Source organism: Histomonas meleagridis (assembly GCF_020186115.1).
Source record: "Histomonas meleagridis strain 2922-C6/04-10x chromosome Unknown contig_59, whole genome shotgun sequence".
Taxonomy (NCBI): domain Eukaryota; phylum Parabasalia; order Tritrichomonadida; family Dientamoebidae; genus Histomonas; species Histomonas meleagridis.
Window position 1 is genome coordinate 357,453 of NW_027150901.1, and position 17,704 is coordinate 375,156.

Consider the following 17,704-nt stretch of genomic DNA (forward strand, 5'->3'; position numbering starts at 1 on the left):
TTTACTGTGGCACCGCAACTCTTTTAGGTTCTTCATAGTATTCTTCAGATGATGAGTACTCAACGCATTCGACTTGATCTGGAATGGCTTTGTCTGCTTCGTTTTGGCTATGTTCATTGTTTGAAGCATTCGCTTGTGTTGAGTTGGGCTGCTTCTGGTCGATCTCTTCAAAATCATCCAAAAAATCCTTATGCTGCTGTGGCGGAACCATTGGTGGCTGTGGATATTGTATCTGAGGTGGCGCTTGTTGCTGTTGCTGCTGTGGCGGTGCTTGGTAATGCTGTTGTGGTTGCATTGGTGGCTGTGGCGTTTGATATAACTGCTGTTGTGGTTGCATAGGCGGCTGTGGTTGATATTGTTGCATAGGCGGCTGTTTCTGTTGTTGCATAGGCGGCTGTGATTGGTACTGTTGTTGAGGTGGTTGGTATTGTTGTTGAGGTGGTTGGTATTGTTGCTGCCTCACAGGTACTTTCTGAAAATTAGAAAGTTGCTCTTCTGTACGGTGATCAAGTGTTTCAAGTTCATCTTCAGAATCACTTGAAATTTTTGCATATATTTTTTGATTGCTTTTCTTCGTCTTTGGTGCTTTATGTGAACTCTTTTGCTTTGTAGAGGCTACTTGAGGACCAGCTGGATAACCTGGCCTAGCGTAGTTTTCTTTACGAGGTTGACGTTGTAAATCTACGTTAAGTTCGGGTGGTATTTGCCACATTGGCATAACCAAAAGATTGCCTTGTGGTGCGATAAATGGAGGTGAATTGTTTTCAGAAAGATGAACATCAAGTTCAATCATTGGTTGACCTTTTTCAGGTGTTTTTGTAATAAATGGAAAAACATAATGTGTAACCATATTTGGTGCAAACCAACCAAGAGGAAGAATCATTTTCGAAATTTCGAACTCGCCATATCCTTGCCTCATTTCCATAATTTTGAATGAAACTTGGGCTATTGAACTACTGGTGTAGCGAAATGCAGGGACAGAATTAGTAATATAGAAGTTGTGAACTTGTGATGGTCCAAGAGGTGAAATAACACCAGATCCTTCGGGGAGATTTTGAATGAAAAGATTTTTTTGGATACTACGATGGCTCCCTGGAATATAGACTTTACGCACACGGATGTATACAGTTCTTGGGATTGTTTGCACTGGTGGCGATTGATTGGGATACGCTTGCATTTTGTTTTGTCGGTTTTATTTGTTACCGAAATTTCGCAAAGTTTTTGATCGTTGACAATTTTAGCCAAAAATTTCGATCGAAAACTAATAACGTTATTTATTTGATTTGACTTTATGCAATATCACTAAGAATTTAACAATTATAAAACAAAACAAAAAAAAAAAAACATTAAAAAATTTATTCACTGGTCTGCTGTATAAATAACATAAATTTCCTATTACAAATAAAACTATTTCAATATGTAAATACAATTTAAGATATTAAATCAAAAACATGTTTACAGTTAAGGAAAGAAACCGGGAATATCATCCTACGGCAGAGTTAATTTAAATTATTAAAAAGAATTTATATTCTGCATTTAGATATCTAAAGATACAATCAAAAACTTATACACAATTTTTTAAATCTTCTCTAGGAAGCTATTTAAAGTTGCAAAACTACAACATTATGCGTTTACAACTTTTTTAATAAAATGATCTTTTAAAAGAAATACTTCTCAACAACAAAACAATAAAATTAAACACAATAATCAAAAAAAAAATTCCCACATAGAAACTTTAAGCATTTTCATTTATTAATAAATTGCTGTTATCCAAATTGTTTATACAAAAATATCAAGGATATATGAACACAACAAACAACAATATAAAAACTAACTAATGAAATTTGTAATCCAAGTTTTTAAATTGATCATTTTTTGCCATGTTAAAGTGTTGTTTAAATGAACGATAGCTTTATTTTTAGCCGAACACTTTTACTCTCAAAAATTGAATGCAAAAAAGCAAACCACGTCCATTTCATTCTTGAATGGGAAAAGATTATTACTCTATACTTGGAGTTTCAAGGGATGCAACGCCTGATCAACTAAAGCGTGCTTACAGAAAGCTTGCAATGAAATGGCATCCTGATAAAAATCCAAATAATCAAGCTGAAGCACAAGCAAAATTCGAAGAAATTTCAGAAGCTTATGATGTTTTGAGCGACCCTAAGAAACGCCAAATATATGATCAATTTGGTGAAGATGGATTAAAGGGTGGCGGTGGACCAGGAGGATATTCTTTTAATGCAGGTAACGCAGAAGAAATTTTCAAAACATTCTTCGGTGATTCAGGAAATCCATTTGGTGATGTTTTTGGTGACATTTTTGGAATGGGTGGTCACTCAGCAGGAGGCCATAGAACAAAAATGCCAGGCGGCTTTTCATTTTCATTTGGTGGTGAACCTCCTCCACCAAGGAAACCAGAACCAATGGTAATTAATGTAATGTGTACATTAGAACAATTATTTACAGGAACAGTTAAAAAGCTTAAAGTCACAAGAACTATTAATGGCCGTGACTCTGAAAAGATCTTTGAAATTAATGTTCAACCTGGTTGGAAAGAAGGAACAAAAATCACATATCCAGATGATGGTAATCAATACCCAGGTCAGGAACCACAAGACATCGTCTTTATTATTAAGGAGAGGAAACATGATATATTTACTCGTAATAAGGATGATCTAATTATCAATCAGACAATTTCCCTTAGAAAAGCACTAACAGGATTTACTCTTAATTTGTTTGGTATCGATGGCGCTAGAATACCATTACAAATCAGAGATGTTGTTTCACCTGGATCAGAGAGGAGAATACCAGGTCAAGGAATGCCAAAGAAAGGAGGCGGAAGAGGAGACTTAATTGTAAGGTTTAAGGTCGAATTCCCTTCTATTCTTTCACAAGACTCTAAAGATTTGATAAATAGGGCTTTGCCTCAATAAACGTTAAATTTAGAAATTATTTTCAATATTTTACACTTGAATATTTAAAAATACGTTAAATCTTTTTCTGGGTTTTGATCTTACATGAACCAAGAACCTATTAAGCAAATTATAGCGCAAGTACAAAACTCGGCGCTAACTTTTGCTAACAAATCAGAGGCATTACGTAAATTAAAGCAAAATCAACAAAAATTGGAATTAGAAGAAATTCAACTAAAAGATTTAAAACAACAAGAAACAAATTTTGCAAATACATCAGATGATCAGTTAGCTTCTATCCAAGACGCGTTAAGTGCTTCAATTCAAAGGTACCTGGAGACATCTTCTAATTTAAGATCTTCAATTTTAAAAAATGCAAAATTATCAATTGCAAATGACAAAGCACCACTCGTTTTGTATGCTTCGAGTTTTAAAGGTATTTCTCCAAAAGTTCAATTCACTCGTTATTTTTCTTACATTATAAAGCTTAAAGCTGAAGTTCTTAAAAAACTTGAAGAATTATATTCCTTAAGGCAGAGAGTTTTTTGTACGGATAAAAACGATGATTTAAAATCATTTCAATTACACAACCTTGATAAAGAACATTATAATTATTTAACAGACACCTTTAGCGAAGAAATAGGAAACATTAGCAATGTAAACTTTTTTCCTGAATTCGAAGTAATAGATAAAATTTCTCGATACATATCTCAATTATCTTTTTTTTCAAACAAGTCTGAAACCCTCGACTTTCGAAACTATGAAGTACGTTTTCCATCTAGAATATCAACAACGGATTTTGAATCACAAATAATTTCAATCATTCATCAAAGTAAATTCCAAGGTATACCTGAAGAAATTGAACACATTAGAAGTCAACTTAATAATGCTTTATTTGATCGTCAGAAAAGATTATCATCACTTCTACAGTTTTATTTTAATAAATATTCATCAATTCTTGATCAAAATTATGTGTATTCGTCAAAAACAGTATTAGAAGCTCAAACACAACTTTTTAAGACTCAACAAATTATAAATGAATTAGGTAAAATTATAACACCAAAAAACACTATAATTTGGTCACAAGAAAGCCAGATCAATTCTATAATGGTTGAATTAATTTCATCACTTCAACAACTATTGGAAAAAATCACACGAAATTCTATAATTGAATCAATACCACCAATAAAATCTCCAAAAATTGAACCAATAACAATTGAAAAAGATTCAAATGTTCAAATCGAACGATGTTTAAGTTTGATTTCTTCATTAGAAATGGCATTTAACCAATCAAATGAATTACATTCAATTGCTATAGATGAATTAAAAGGAAATTTATTTGAATTAGAACAATTAAATAACAAAAAATTAAAGAACGAAATTGATTTTGAAACACCAAAGCCATTTTATATAGATGATTCTAAAGAAAGAAATAAATTCTTGGAAATAAAGAAAAATATTATAAACAAACAGAATGAGCAATTAAAAACATTAATTAATTCAATGGAAGAGCTTCCATCAACAATTAAAAATACAAATTTAATAGAATATGAAATAAATCAACAAAAAATAGTTAACATTATTAAAGAAGACAAAAAAGATGATGGTCAAATTAAACCAATTGTTTTAGAGTCATCAAAAATTAAAACTGTAAAAGATTTATTTTCAGAATCAAATCAAAACTTAATAGAAAAAATAGAAAATAAAACCCCAATTACATTAGAAAAGAAAACTATTAATATAACTCCTGAAAACAAAAAAACAAAAACAATAGAGGAAAGAATAAATGATCTTTTGGATGAAAATAATAAAGATAATAATATTAGAAATGAAAAAATAGAAGATTTGGCTGATAAAAGAAAAAATCTTTTGGAGAAAATTAAAGAGATTGAAAAATCTATAGAAATAAAAAAGACACAAAATAAAATTAAAGCAAGACAAAATCAAAAAATTAGGAACCGAAAAATGATTGAAAAAGAAAAATTATCTGAAAAGCTTGCAGAAGTTCAAAATAAAATAAAACAAGTAAAATCACGAAAAAATGATATCACAAATCAAATAAAAGAATTAAACAGACAGCATGACGAAATTCAAAATAAAATGAATAGATATATTTTTTTGAGAAATACAAAGAATAAAATTATTCAAGAAAATGAAAATCTTGATAAACAATATGAAAAATAAAAGATAAAAATATAATTAAAACTTATCCTTATATAAGGGAAAAATTTACATTTGTGGATTTTATTAATAAAAAATTAATAATATAATTATTTTCAAATTACTTAAAAAAATTCAAATTTACTCAATATTAATAAAATCTTTCCAAAATCAAAAAAAGATTAAGAAAAAGAATCAAATAAACTAATTTATTTTGGGAAGTAACCACCTGCGATGTCGCTATGGCGTCTATGTGCTTGAAAAGTGTATTTGTTTTGGAACGGATCGAAGTCAGACACTTTCTTCCGTTGTAAAACAGTATTCATGCTAAGCTTTGCGGTGTTTATCTTTAACACCAAAGCATCTTGCCTTTTTTTTGTCTTTTGATATGAATTTTTGGAATGAATTAGATCATTTTCAAAAGTTTGCTTGTACTTTTTAAGATTTTCAATCAATTTAATGGTTAAATTTTTAACTTCGTTAATATCAATTTGCTTATTTAAAGTGAGCTTTTCAATCAAAGCATTATTATCCTGAATTTGTTCATCCAACTGAGTTGCAACAAAGTCTTCTTTACACTTAACTTGCTTTTTTATCTCAGCTTCTTCTTTTTTAATTTGTTTTAGTCGATGTTGAAGTGTTTTAATAAAATTTATCTCATCTTGTGTTTTTGATTGTAATACTTTATTTTTCATTTTGAGTCTTTGAAGTTTTTTCTCTGTCGTGTTTGTTAAAAACTCTTCTTTAAGTTCTTGATCTCTTTCCAAATTCTGAAGTTCTTTTTGAACCTGCTCAAGTTCAAGTGCCAAGCTATCATTTATCTTTTTCTCTTGAAGAAAAATTTCTTCAAGTGCTTCTTCATCGAAGCTAGAAAACGAGCTTGTCATTTGCAAGGGATTTTTTACAGAAAAAATTCTATAATTTTTCAACCATACTTTTTATAATCAAAAATGGAAACATATTATACTTTGTTACTATTCACATGATGTATGTAAAATATATGATTTGTGAGAATTCTACAATTCGCTAAAATACATTTTAATAATATCATTAAAGTTAATGCATTAAAGATCTATTTTTGAAAAAGAAGAAGTTTAATTTAAATGCTTTTAACACTGGGCATAAAGCTGTAAAAAAAAAGCATTTATCTTTAAGCATTTACTCCAAAATTAGTGATTGAATTCCAATTTTTAAAGTACTAATTTAATTTACATAGACTTTAAAACATAAGAAATAGCGTGTATAGCATTTGTAAAAGCATTATGGAATGGAGTTTATGTTAGATTAAAATCTAACTAATAATCAAATATTTTGACATGAATCACTTTTTTGGTAAGCGGGGCTGCTGGTAAAAGTGAAGTGAGCACTGGTCAGACCAAATTTTTTTTGATAACAAAATAATCGTCAATACATAGAAAAAATGCGTTTTGTTTAAGCTTAAACGGTTGATGAAATCAGCAAAATTTTGGCAAATCTGTTACTTATTCAAATCATTATTAATTTTGATGGATTCAAGCATTATAATATCATACATACAAAACCAGAACTGGGAAGACCTTGTTTCGTATGCCACTGATGCTCAAACTCATTTATCTTTTATACGAGAAATTAATGAAAATGATGATTCTGCAAAACTTTTATTTGAGAACATTCCCAAAGAAGAACTAAAAAAGATTATTTCATTGCACATTTCCATTACAATGCTTAAACATATAATGCCAGAACACGAAAAAATTGCATATGAATTATTCAAAGAACATTCACCTTATTTTTATGAATTCATTCCTTTTCTGTCTTTTGACATCATCAAAAAAGTTGCTACAAGTATTATTCCGATTCGTTTTATTGAAGATAATAAGAGTGAATATTTGATACTCAGAACAATTATCGAAGGAGACCATTCATACAAAAATGTTACACCTAAAATGGTTCGCTCAAGAACCCAATTTTGCGACACAAACGCATTTATTCGTCGATTTGAAAAGTCAGTTTTATACCGAAAAGATGTAGCAGAAGGTCTTTTAGAAACAATTAAAGAAATGTGTTCTTATATGTCAACATTAGATTCTACCACTGTTATTCCAATATTAAAACAAGTTCACACAATTTGTTCTTTATTTTCTTCTAAAAAATATAAAACAAAACTTTCTGAAGCAGTCCAATGTTTCCAATATCCTAAAGTTTTTAAGAATGAAATGTTTTCAATTTTTATGGAAGGGGGACAATCACAAGAAAATATATTAAGTTATGTGAAAAGGAAATCAGCATTTTATAATTATTTTGTTCCAACTATTCTTGATGAAATAAACAATGTTGAAGGATGTCAAACAACACTTAAAACAATAGCTACAAGAATGTTTGAGAATAATTCTAACTATTTCCAACAACAAGTTCTTGCTTTAAAGAATTTCTCACGTATTGAAAATCATCCATTAAGAAATGCATGGAAGCATGTTATAAAATATCTTAAAGAATCAATTATTCAAGAAACGATTCAAAATGGCCATTGTAACAATCTTAGTTTAATTGTTTCAAAAATTCGATATAATTGTGATAATACAAACATTAAAAATGTTAATATAAGTTTTGATGAATCGATGGATATTATATATTCATTGATCAAAACTGTTCGTGAATCAAAAGAAAATATTGTGAAAATTAATTCAGATAAATATACTAATTTAATATTCTTTATAATCACAACACTTATTTCAATTAAAAACTCCCCAGACCCACCTGAAATTGCTGATAAACGCTCAGTATTCACATTTTTAGAACCAGAAATGAAAGAATTTCTTATTAAAGAATGTACATTAAGTGAAGATAAAAAACAATTATCAAAATGGGGAACAAGAAACACAAATCCACAATATTTAAGGATGATTATTCGAATTCCTGATATAAGAAAACTAGGTGAATATCTTCCAATGTATGAAAGTGATAACATTGGCTTTGTTAATAATTCTGAAATTATTATTAATGATAATCTTAAATTTAAAGGTCGTTTATCAGTATTTGAATTATATCTTTGTCAAAACAAATTTTGGGAAAGTAAATCTACTCAAATTTATCAAGATAGTTTCAAATGCTATAAATCATTTCTTTCAGAATTACAAGAAAAAGCATTAAAAACAAATGATAAAGAACTTCTACAAGTTGCATATGAATGCAATTTTAGATATAATGAACTTCTTATGATTAATGATGATTCTCAACAAAACTTTAAAAATCTTTTATTAATTGAATCATTTGCATCGCCATTATCTTTTATTGTTGGTACAAAATTTTCAAATGAATATGTTGGGACAATTTGTGAACAAATTGAAAGAGTTGCTAAGACAAATAAATCAAATCCACTCACAGTTCCTTATCGTGTAGCTGTATCACTTCTACAGCATTGTTCATCTGATAGTATTGAAGGTTTAGATATACCACAAATGGATCAATTTATGGAAAATATTCTTGAAATTTGTTATAAATATGCAGATAATAATAATACTTATAATAATTCAAAAATTGATTGTTGTGTTGCTCCATTTATTAGTCCTGATTATATTAAACTTGTAAAACAATATATGAATGGAATAGATCAACAAAAAATGATATTTAATAATGAAATTATACCAAACAAATCATTTATTCAAAATAGTTATTGGATTCCTTCATCAGCATTAGTTGATGCAGAAAAAATTAATAATATCCCACAAATTACAGTTGGAAGGACATTCGGAGTAACAGTACATTTCTTTTTAGAAAAAGTTTATGAAGTTAATATTAAAAGTAAGAAATTCAAATTCTTTGAATCACTTTATAAATTAATTATGGATACAAAAGAATATTTCAAAAAATGTACAGTTGACCTATATACAAATAAAGTTTTTGAAGGTAATGAAAGTAGTCAATATAAATTTAATCATCGTATCTATGTTTATCCTTCTATTACTCCATTTTTATCTTCACTTCATCCAAAATATAATAATTTTTGTAATACTGTTGAAAAATTATGTGAATTCAATAAGATAAATGAATTTGAATTTAAAGAAAATTATTCAAAAGAAGAAAAAAAAGATGGTTATGATGAATCATATTTTGTAATTGATTTAAATGTAAGGGGTGGAGTCGGAATTCAACAAGCACAATTATGCGCAAATAATGAATATAGCATCTACAAACGGATGAAAGAATTTCTAAATGATAAAAAAAAGTCTAAATATGATACATATAAATCTATTGTTGATAATTACTTTAAGAATATTCATTATTCTTCGGATAAATGCTTTTATGATGAAATGTTTCAAGAATTATTATTTAAACCTGAATATAAATATCAAGAGCTTTCTAAAAATGTTAAAAGCCTTGAATCATTAATTAATATCTTTCCAAAACTTTCAGTTAAATTTACAAATGAAAAACAAATTTATAAGCAAACACAAATATTAAAATCAATCTTTTTATTAAAAGATAAATTACCTAATTTATCATTAAATCAATTTAAAGATTTAAATATTAAATTTGATATTTCAGCGATATCAAATGAAATTAAATTATTTGCAAAATTAACAAAAGATTTAATTGAACAACGTTATGATATAAACCAATTTAACACAGCAATAAATTTATTATTTATAAATGTTTTGAAATCTTTTGATTATTCTAATCAAGAACATAAAGAGTTACTTGAAACAATTATGACATCATATGCATTTTCGAATATTAAAATTTCTTTACCAAAAGATCAAACAAAGAAAATACTTAACACACTTGAAGAAATTATCATGAAATCACAAAAAGACATTAATGATAACATGATATCAGCTATTTCATTTGAAGTACTTCATAAAGTACCAATTTCAAAAGAAGATGCTGAATTTATATTATTTATATCAAATAAAAAATATAGTTCTGAAACACATCGACAAATAATTGCATCAATAGCTCGTCAAATGAAATGTCAAGAACTTTATGGTATTAAACCAACAAATATTGATTTACTTATACAAGCAATGAAAAATATTTATGAATCTGATAAAATTGCAATGATGCCATTTATAAGTCAATTAATTGATAATAATGCAGAATTTGCTATTCAAAATTCACAACTATTTTTTGATTATTTACAAAAACCAAGAAATTATGATGGAGTACCATTTTCTACATTTCAATTTCCACGAAAAGGCGAATGGTTAAAATATTTCGAAACAATTGTATTAGATTTTATGTGTCCTGCTTTAACAACAAATATTTCACATATTTCATTATTAGCAGTACGAATTTTATCTTTTGTTTCATCATCAAATACAACAATTAATGATAAAATTTCACCATTTATTACAACATCCTTAAAGTCATATAATAATAAAGATTTATTAACTGTGTTAATTAAATTTGCAACACAATTTGTATCAAACCAAACAAATTCTAAATATAATGAAACTATTCAAAGTTATATATCGTTATTCAAAATAATTAGTGATCAAGTAAATTCATCAACAATTTTACATATGGATGAAATGATGAATGGTGAAGAAGGATTTGAATGGGCTAAAAATGAAACTAAAGTATATTCAATAATTTATCAAACAATTGATGAAATGATTACAAATATATATGAAGATCAAACAGAATCGATTACTAATATTAAATCAGAGCAATTACTTTATATTCATAAAATATGTAAACAAATCCTTGAAGCACTTAATAAAGATCATCCAACAATAGAAACGCTTAATTATCTTAAACTTTATAATATTTGCAAGATTATATCAGATAATAATTTTGCTGAAATTGCAAAACATTCGGAAAATGAAGTTGACGCAACATCTATGTTCCTTAAACTACTTATAACAAGTGGAAAATATATTCAAGAACATGACTTTAACTTTATTAAATCGATTTTTGCATATTATATTGAAAACTTCGATGAGTTACATATGAATATTCTTGCAGAAAATACAAATGACATTATTAAATATCATAAAATTGTGGAAATGATCAGAGAACCAATTTTGATGATGATGCCATCAATACCACGAAATGAATTTCCGAAATTTGTTCCATTTTTATCAAAATTTGTAGCAAGAGCACCAGAAAATAAACACAAAGAAAAATCAGCAAATTCATCAGGTAATAATTTCCAAATTTATATAAAGACATTGACTGGAAAAACAATGTCTTTAGGTGTATCAAATATTGATAAAATAGAAGATGTGAAAAAGAAAATCCAAGATAAAGAAGGAATACCACCAGATCAACAAAGATTAATATATGCTGGAAAGCAGCTCGAAGATGGAAATACATTGGGACAATATAATGTAGCAAATGATGCAACTTTACACTTAGTTCTTAGGTTACGTGGAAGTAAATAAAAATTTCCATTTTATTTTTTAATTAATTAATAAATAAAATTTTTTTAAATAATTATAAATGAAATATGCTTTAAAATAGATTATCTTTGTCATTTCATTGTAATGTATCATAAATTATTAGGTTAATATTGATAATTACAATAATTTTCTATGTATTTATCAATTAATCATCAGTGATTATTGTAATGCAAAAGAATTATTTTCATTTTAGAATTTTAAATTAAAGGATAGAAGGTTATTTCTCACAACATTCATAAAATCCATATGAAAATAACATACCCAAGTCCTCCCACACACACCTGTTCCTACCATCACACATACCACCCACAAGTACCACCCACCCACACAGTACCACCCACCCACACAGTACCACCCACCCACACAGTACCACCCACACATGTACCACCCACACATGTACCACCCACCACCACATGTACCACCCACACACGTACCACCCACCCACACACGTACCACCCACACATGTACCACCCACACATGTACCACCCACCCACACATGTACCACCCACACATGTACCACCCACACATGTACCACCCACCACCACATGTACCACCCACACATGTACCACCCACCACCACATGTACCACCCACACACGTACCACCCACCCACACACGTACCACCCATACATGTACCACCCACACATGTACCACCCACCCACACATGTACCACACACACAAGTACCACACACACACAAGTACCACACACACACAAGTACCACACACACAAGTACCACACACACACAAGTACCACACACACACAAGTACCACACACACAAGTACCACACACACAAGTACCACACACACAAGTACCACACACACAAGTACCACACACACACAAGTACCACACACACACAAGTACCACACACACACAAGCACCACACACACAAGTACCACACACACAAGTACCACACACACAAGTACCACACACACACAAGTACCACACACACACAAGTACCACACACACACAAGTACCACACACACAAGTACCACACACACAAGTACCACACACACAAGTACCACACACACACAAGTACCACACACACAAGTACCACACACACAAGTACCACACACACACAAGTACCACACACACAAGTACCACACACACAAGTACCACACACACACAAGCACCACACACACAAGTACCACACACACAAGTACCACACACACAAGTACCACACACACACAAGTACCACACACACACAAGTACCACACACACACAAGTACCACACACACACAAGTACCACACACACAAGTACCACACACACACAAGCACCACACACACACAAGCACCACACACACACAAGTACCACACACACACAAGTACCACACACACACAAGCACCACACACACAAGTACCACACACACAAGTACCACACACACAAGTACCACACACACACAAGTACCACACACACACAAGTACCACACACACACAAGTACCACACACACAAGTACCACACACACACAAGTACCACACACACACAAGCACCACACACACACAAGTACCACACACACACAAGTACCACACACACACAAGTACCACACACACACAAGTACCACACACACACACAAGTACCACACACACAAGTACCACACACACAAGTACCACACACACAAGTACCACACACACACAAGTACCACACACACAAGTACCACACACACACAAGTACCACACACACACAAGTACCACACACACAAGTACCACACACACAAGTACCACACACACAAGTACCACACACACAAGTACCACACACAAGTACCACACACACACAAGTACCACACACACAAGTACCACACACACACAAGTACCACACACACACAAGTACCACACACACAAGTACCACACACACAAGTACCACACACACACAAGTACCACACACACACAAGTACCACACACACAAGTACCACACACACAAGTACCACACACACAAGTACCACACACACAAGTACCACACACACAAGTACCACACACACAAGTACCACACACACAAGTACCACACACACAAGTACCACACACACAAGTACCACACACACACAAGTACCACACACACAAGTACCACACACACAAGTACCACACACACAGATACCACACACACAAGTACCACACACACAAGTACCACACACACAAGTACCACACACACAAGTACCACACACACAAGTACCACACACACAAGTACCACACACACAAGTACCACACACACAAGTACCACACACACAAGTACCACACACACAAGTACCACACACACAAGTACCACACACACAAGTACCACACACACAAGTACCACACACACAAGTACCACACACACAAGTACCACACACACAAGTACCACACACACAAGTACCACACACACAAGTACCACACACACAAGTACCACACACACAAGTACCACACACACAAGTACCACACACACAAGTACCACACACACAAGTACCACACACACAAGTACCACACACACAAGTACCACACACACAAGTACCACACACACAAGTACCACACACACACAAGTACCACACACACAAGTACCACACACACAAGTACCACACACACAAGTACCACACACACAAGTACCACACACACAAGTACCACACACACAAGTACCACACACACAAGTACCACACACACAAGTACCACACACACAAGTACCACACACACAAGTACCACACACACAAGTACCACACACACAAGTACCACACACACAAGTACCACACACACAAGTACCACACACACAAGTACCACACAAGTACCACACACACAAGTACCACACACACAAGTACCACACACACAAGTACCACACACACAAGTACCACACACACAAGTACCACACACACAAGTACCACACACACAAGTACCACACACACAAGTACCACACACACAAGTACCACACACACAAGTACCACACACACAAGTACCACACACACAAGTACCACACACACAAGTACCACACACACAAGTACCACACACACAAGTACCACACACACAAGTACCACACACACAAGTACCACGCACACCAGTACACACACACACAAGTACCACACACACAAGTACCACACACACAAGTACCACACACACAAGTACCACACACACAAGTACCACACACACAAGTACCACACACACAAGTACCACACACACAAGTACCACACACACAAGTACCACACACACAAGCCACACACACAAGTACCACACACACAAGTACCACACACACAAGTACCACACACACAAGTACCACACACACAAGTACCACACACACAAGTACCACACACACAAGTACCACACACACAAGTACCACACACACAAGTACCACACACACAAGTACCACACACACAAGTACCACACACACAAGTACCACACACACAAGTACCACACACACAAGTACCACACACACAAGTACCACACACACAAGTACCACACACACAAGTACCACACACACAAGTACCACACACACAAGTACCACACACACAAGTACCACACACACAAGTACCACACACACAAGTACCACACACACAAGTACCACACACACAAGTACCACACACACAAGTACCACACACACAAGTACCACACACACAAGTACCACACACACAAGTACCACACACACAAGTACCACACACACAAGTACCACACACACAAGTACCACACACACAAGTACCACACACACAAGTACCACACACACAAGTACCACACACACAAGTACCACACACACAAGTACCACACACACAAGTACCACACACACAAGTACCACACACACAAGTACCACACACACAAGTACCACACACACAAGTACCACACACACAAGTACCACACACACAAGTACCACACACACAAGTACCACACACACAAGTACCACACACACAAGTACCACACACACAAGTACCACACACACAAGTACCACACACACAAGTACCACACACACAAGTACCACACACACAAGTACCACACACACAAGTACCACACACACAAGTACCACACACACAAGTACCACACACACAAGTCCCACACACACAAGTACCACACACACAAGTACCACACACACAAGTACCACACACACAAGTACCACACACACAAGTACCACACACACAAGTACCACACACACAAGTACCACACACACAAGTACCACACACACAAGTACCACACACACAAGTACCACACACACAAGTACCACACACACAAGTACCACACACACAAGTACCACACACACAAGTACCACACACACAAGTACCACACACACAAGTACCACACACACAAGTACCACACACACAAGTACCACACACACAAGTACCACACACACAAGTACCACACACACAAGTACCACACACACAAGTACCACACACACAAGTACCACACACACAAGTACCACACACACAAGTACCACACACACAAGTACCCCACACACAAGTACCACACACACAAGTACCACACACACAAGTACCACACACACAAGTACCACACACACAAGTACCACACACACAAGTACCACACACACAAGTACCACACACACAAGTACCACACACACACAAGTACCACACACACAAGTACCACACACACAAGTACCACACACACAAGTACCACACACACAAGTACCACACACACAAGTACCACACACACAAGTACCACACACACAAGTACCACACACACAAGTACCACACACACAAGTACCACACACACACAAGTACCACACACACAAGTACCACACACACAAGTACCACACACACAAGTACCACACACACAAGTACCACACACACAAGTACCACACACACAAGTACCACACACACAAGTACCACACACACAAGTACCACACACACAAGTACCACACACACAAGTACCACACACACACAAGTACCACACACACAAGTACCACACACACAAGTACCACACACACAAGTACCACACACACAAGTACCACACACACAAGTACCACACACACAAGTACCACACACACAAGTACCACACACACAAGTACCACACACACAAGTACCACACACACAAGTACCACACACACAAGTACCCCACACACAAGTACCCACACACACAAGTACCACACACACAAGTACCACACACACAAGTACCACACACACAAGTACCACACACACACAGTACCACACACACAAGTACCACACACACAAGTACCACACACACCAATACCACACACACAAGTACCACACACACAAGTACCACACACACAAGTACCACACACACAAGTACCACACACACACAAGTACCACACACACAAGTACCACACACACAAGTACCACACACACAAGTACCACACACACAAGTACCACACACACAAGTACCACACACACAAGTACCACACACACAAGTACCACACACACAAGTACCACACACACAAGTACCACACACACAAGTACCACACACACAAGTACCACACACACACAAGTACCACACACACAAGTACCACACACACAAGTACCACACACACAAGTACCACACACACAAGTACCACACACACAAGTACCACACACACACAAGTACCACACACACAAGTACCACACACACAAGTACCCCACACACACAAGTACCACACACACAAGTACCACACACACAAGTACCACACACACAAGTACCACACACACAAGTACCACACACACAAGTACCACACACACAAGTACCACACACACAAGTACCACACACACAAGTACCACACACACAAGTACCACACACACAAGTACCACACACACAAGTACCACACACACACAAGTACCACACACACAAGTACCACACACACAAGTACCACACACACAAGTACACACACACAAGTACCCACACACAAGTACCACACACACAAGTACCACACACACAAGTACCACACACACAAGTACCACACACACAAGCCCACACACACAAGTACCACACACACAAGTACCACACACACAAGTACCACACACACAAGTACCACACACACAAGTACCACACACACAAGTACCACACACACAAGTACCACACACACAAGTACCACACACACAAGTACCCACACACACAAGTACCACACACACAAGTACCACACACACAAGTACCACACACACAAGTACCACACACACAAGTACCACACACACAAGTACCACACACACAAGTACCACACACACAAGTACCACACACACAAGTACCACACACACAAGTACCACACACACAAGTACCACACACACAAGTACCACACACACAAGTACCACACACACAAGTACCACACACACACAAGTACCACACACACAAGTACCACACACACAAGTACCACACA

General features: G+C 34.3%; 2 protein-coding genes across 2 annotated transcripts; one reads left to right on the top strand and one right to left on the bottom strand.

Annotated features, from left to right (window-relative positions):
* Position 1: 1 nt before the first annotated feature.
* Positions 2-1,177, bottom strand: GO595_007857 (uncharacterized protein; the record flags this gene model as incomplete). The annotated part of the gene is made up of 1 exon (XM_067921366.1): positions 2-1,177. One exon carries the CDS (start codon positions 1,175-1,177, stop codon positions 2-4), a length of 1,176 nt encoding a protein of 391 aa, XP_067772087.1.
* An 808-nt stretch (positions 1,178-1,985) lies between these two features.
* GO595_007858 (dnaJ-like subfamily B member 4) lies at positions 1,986-2,936 on the top strand (the record flags this gene model as incomplete). The annotated part of the gene is made up of 1 exon (XM_067921367.1): positions 1,986-2,936. The coding sequence occupies one exon, from the start codon at positions 1,986-1,988 to the stop codon at positions 2,934-2,936; it is 951 nt and encodes a 316-aa protein (XP_067772088.1).
* Between the last annotated feature and the right edge of the window lie 14,768 nt (positions 2,937-17,704).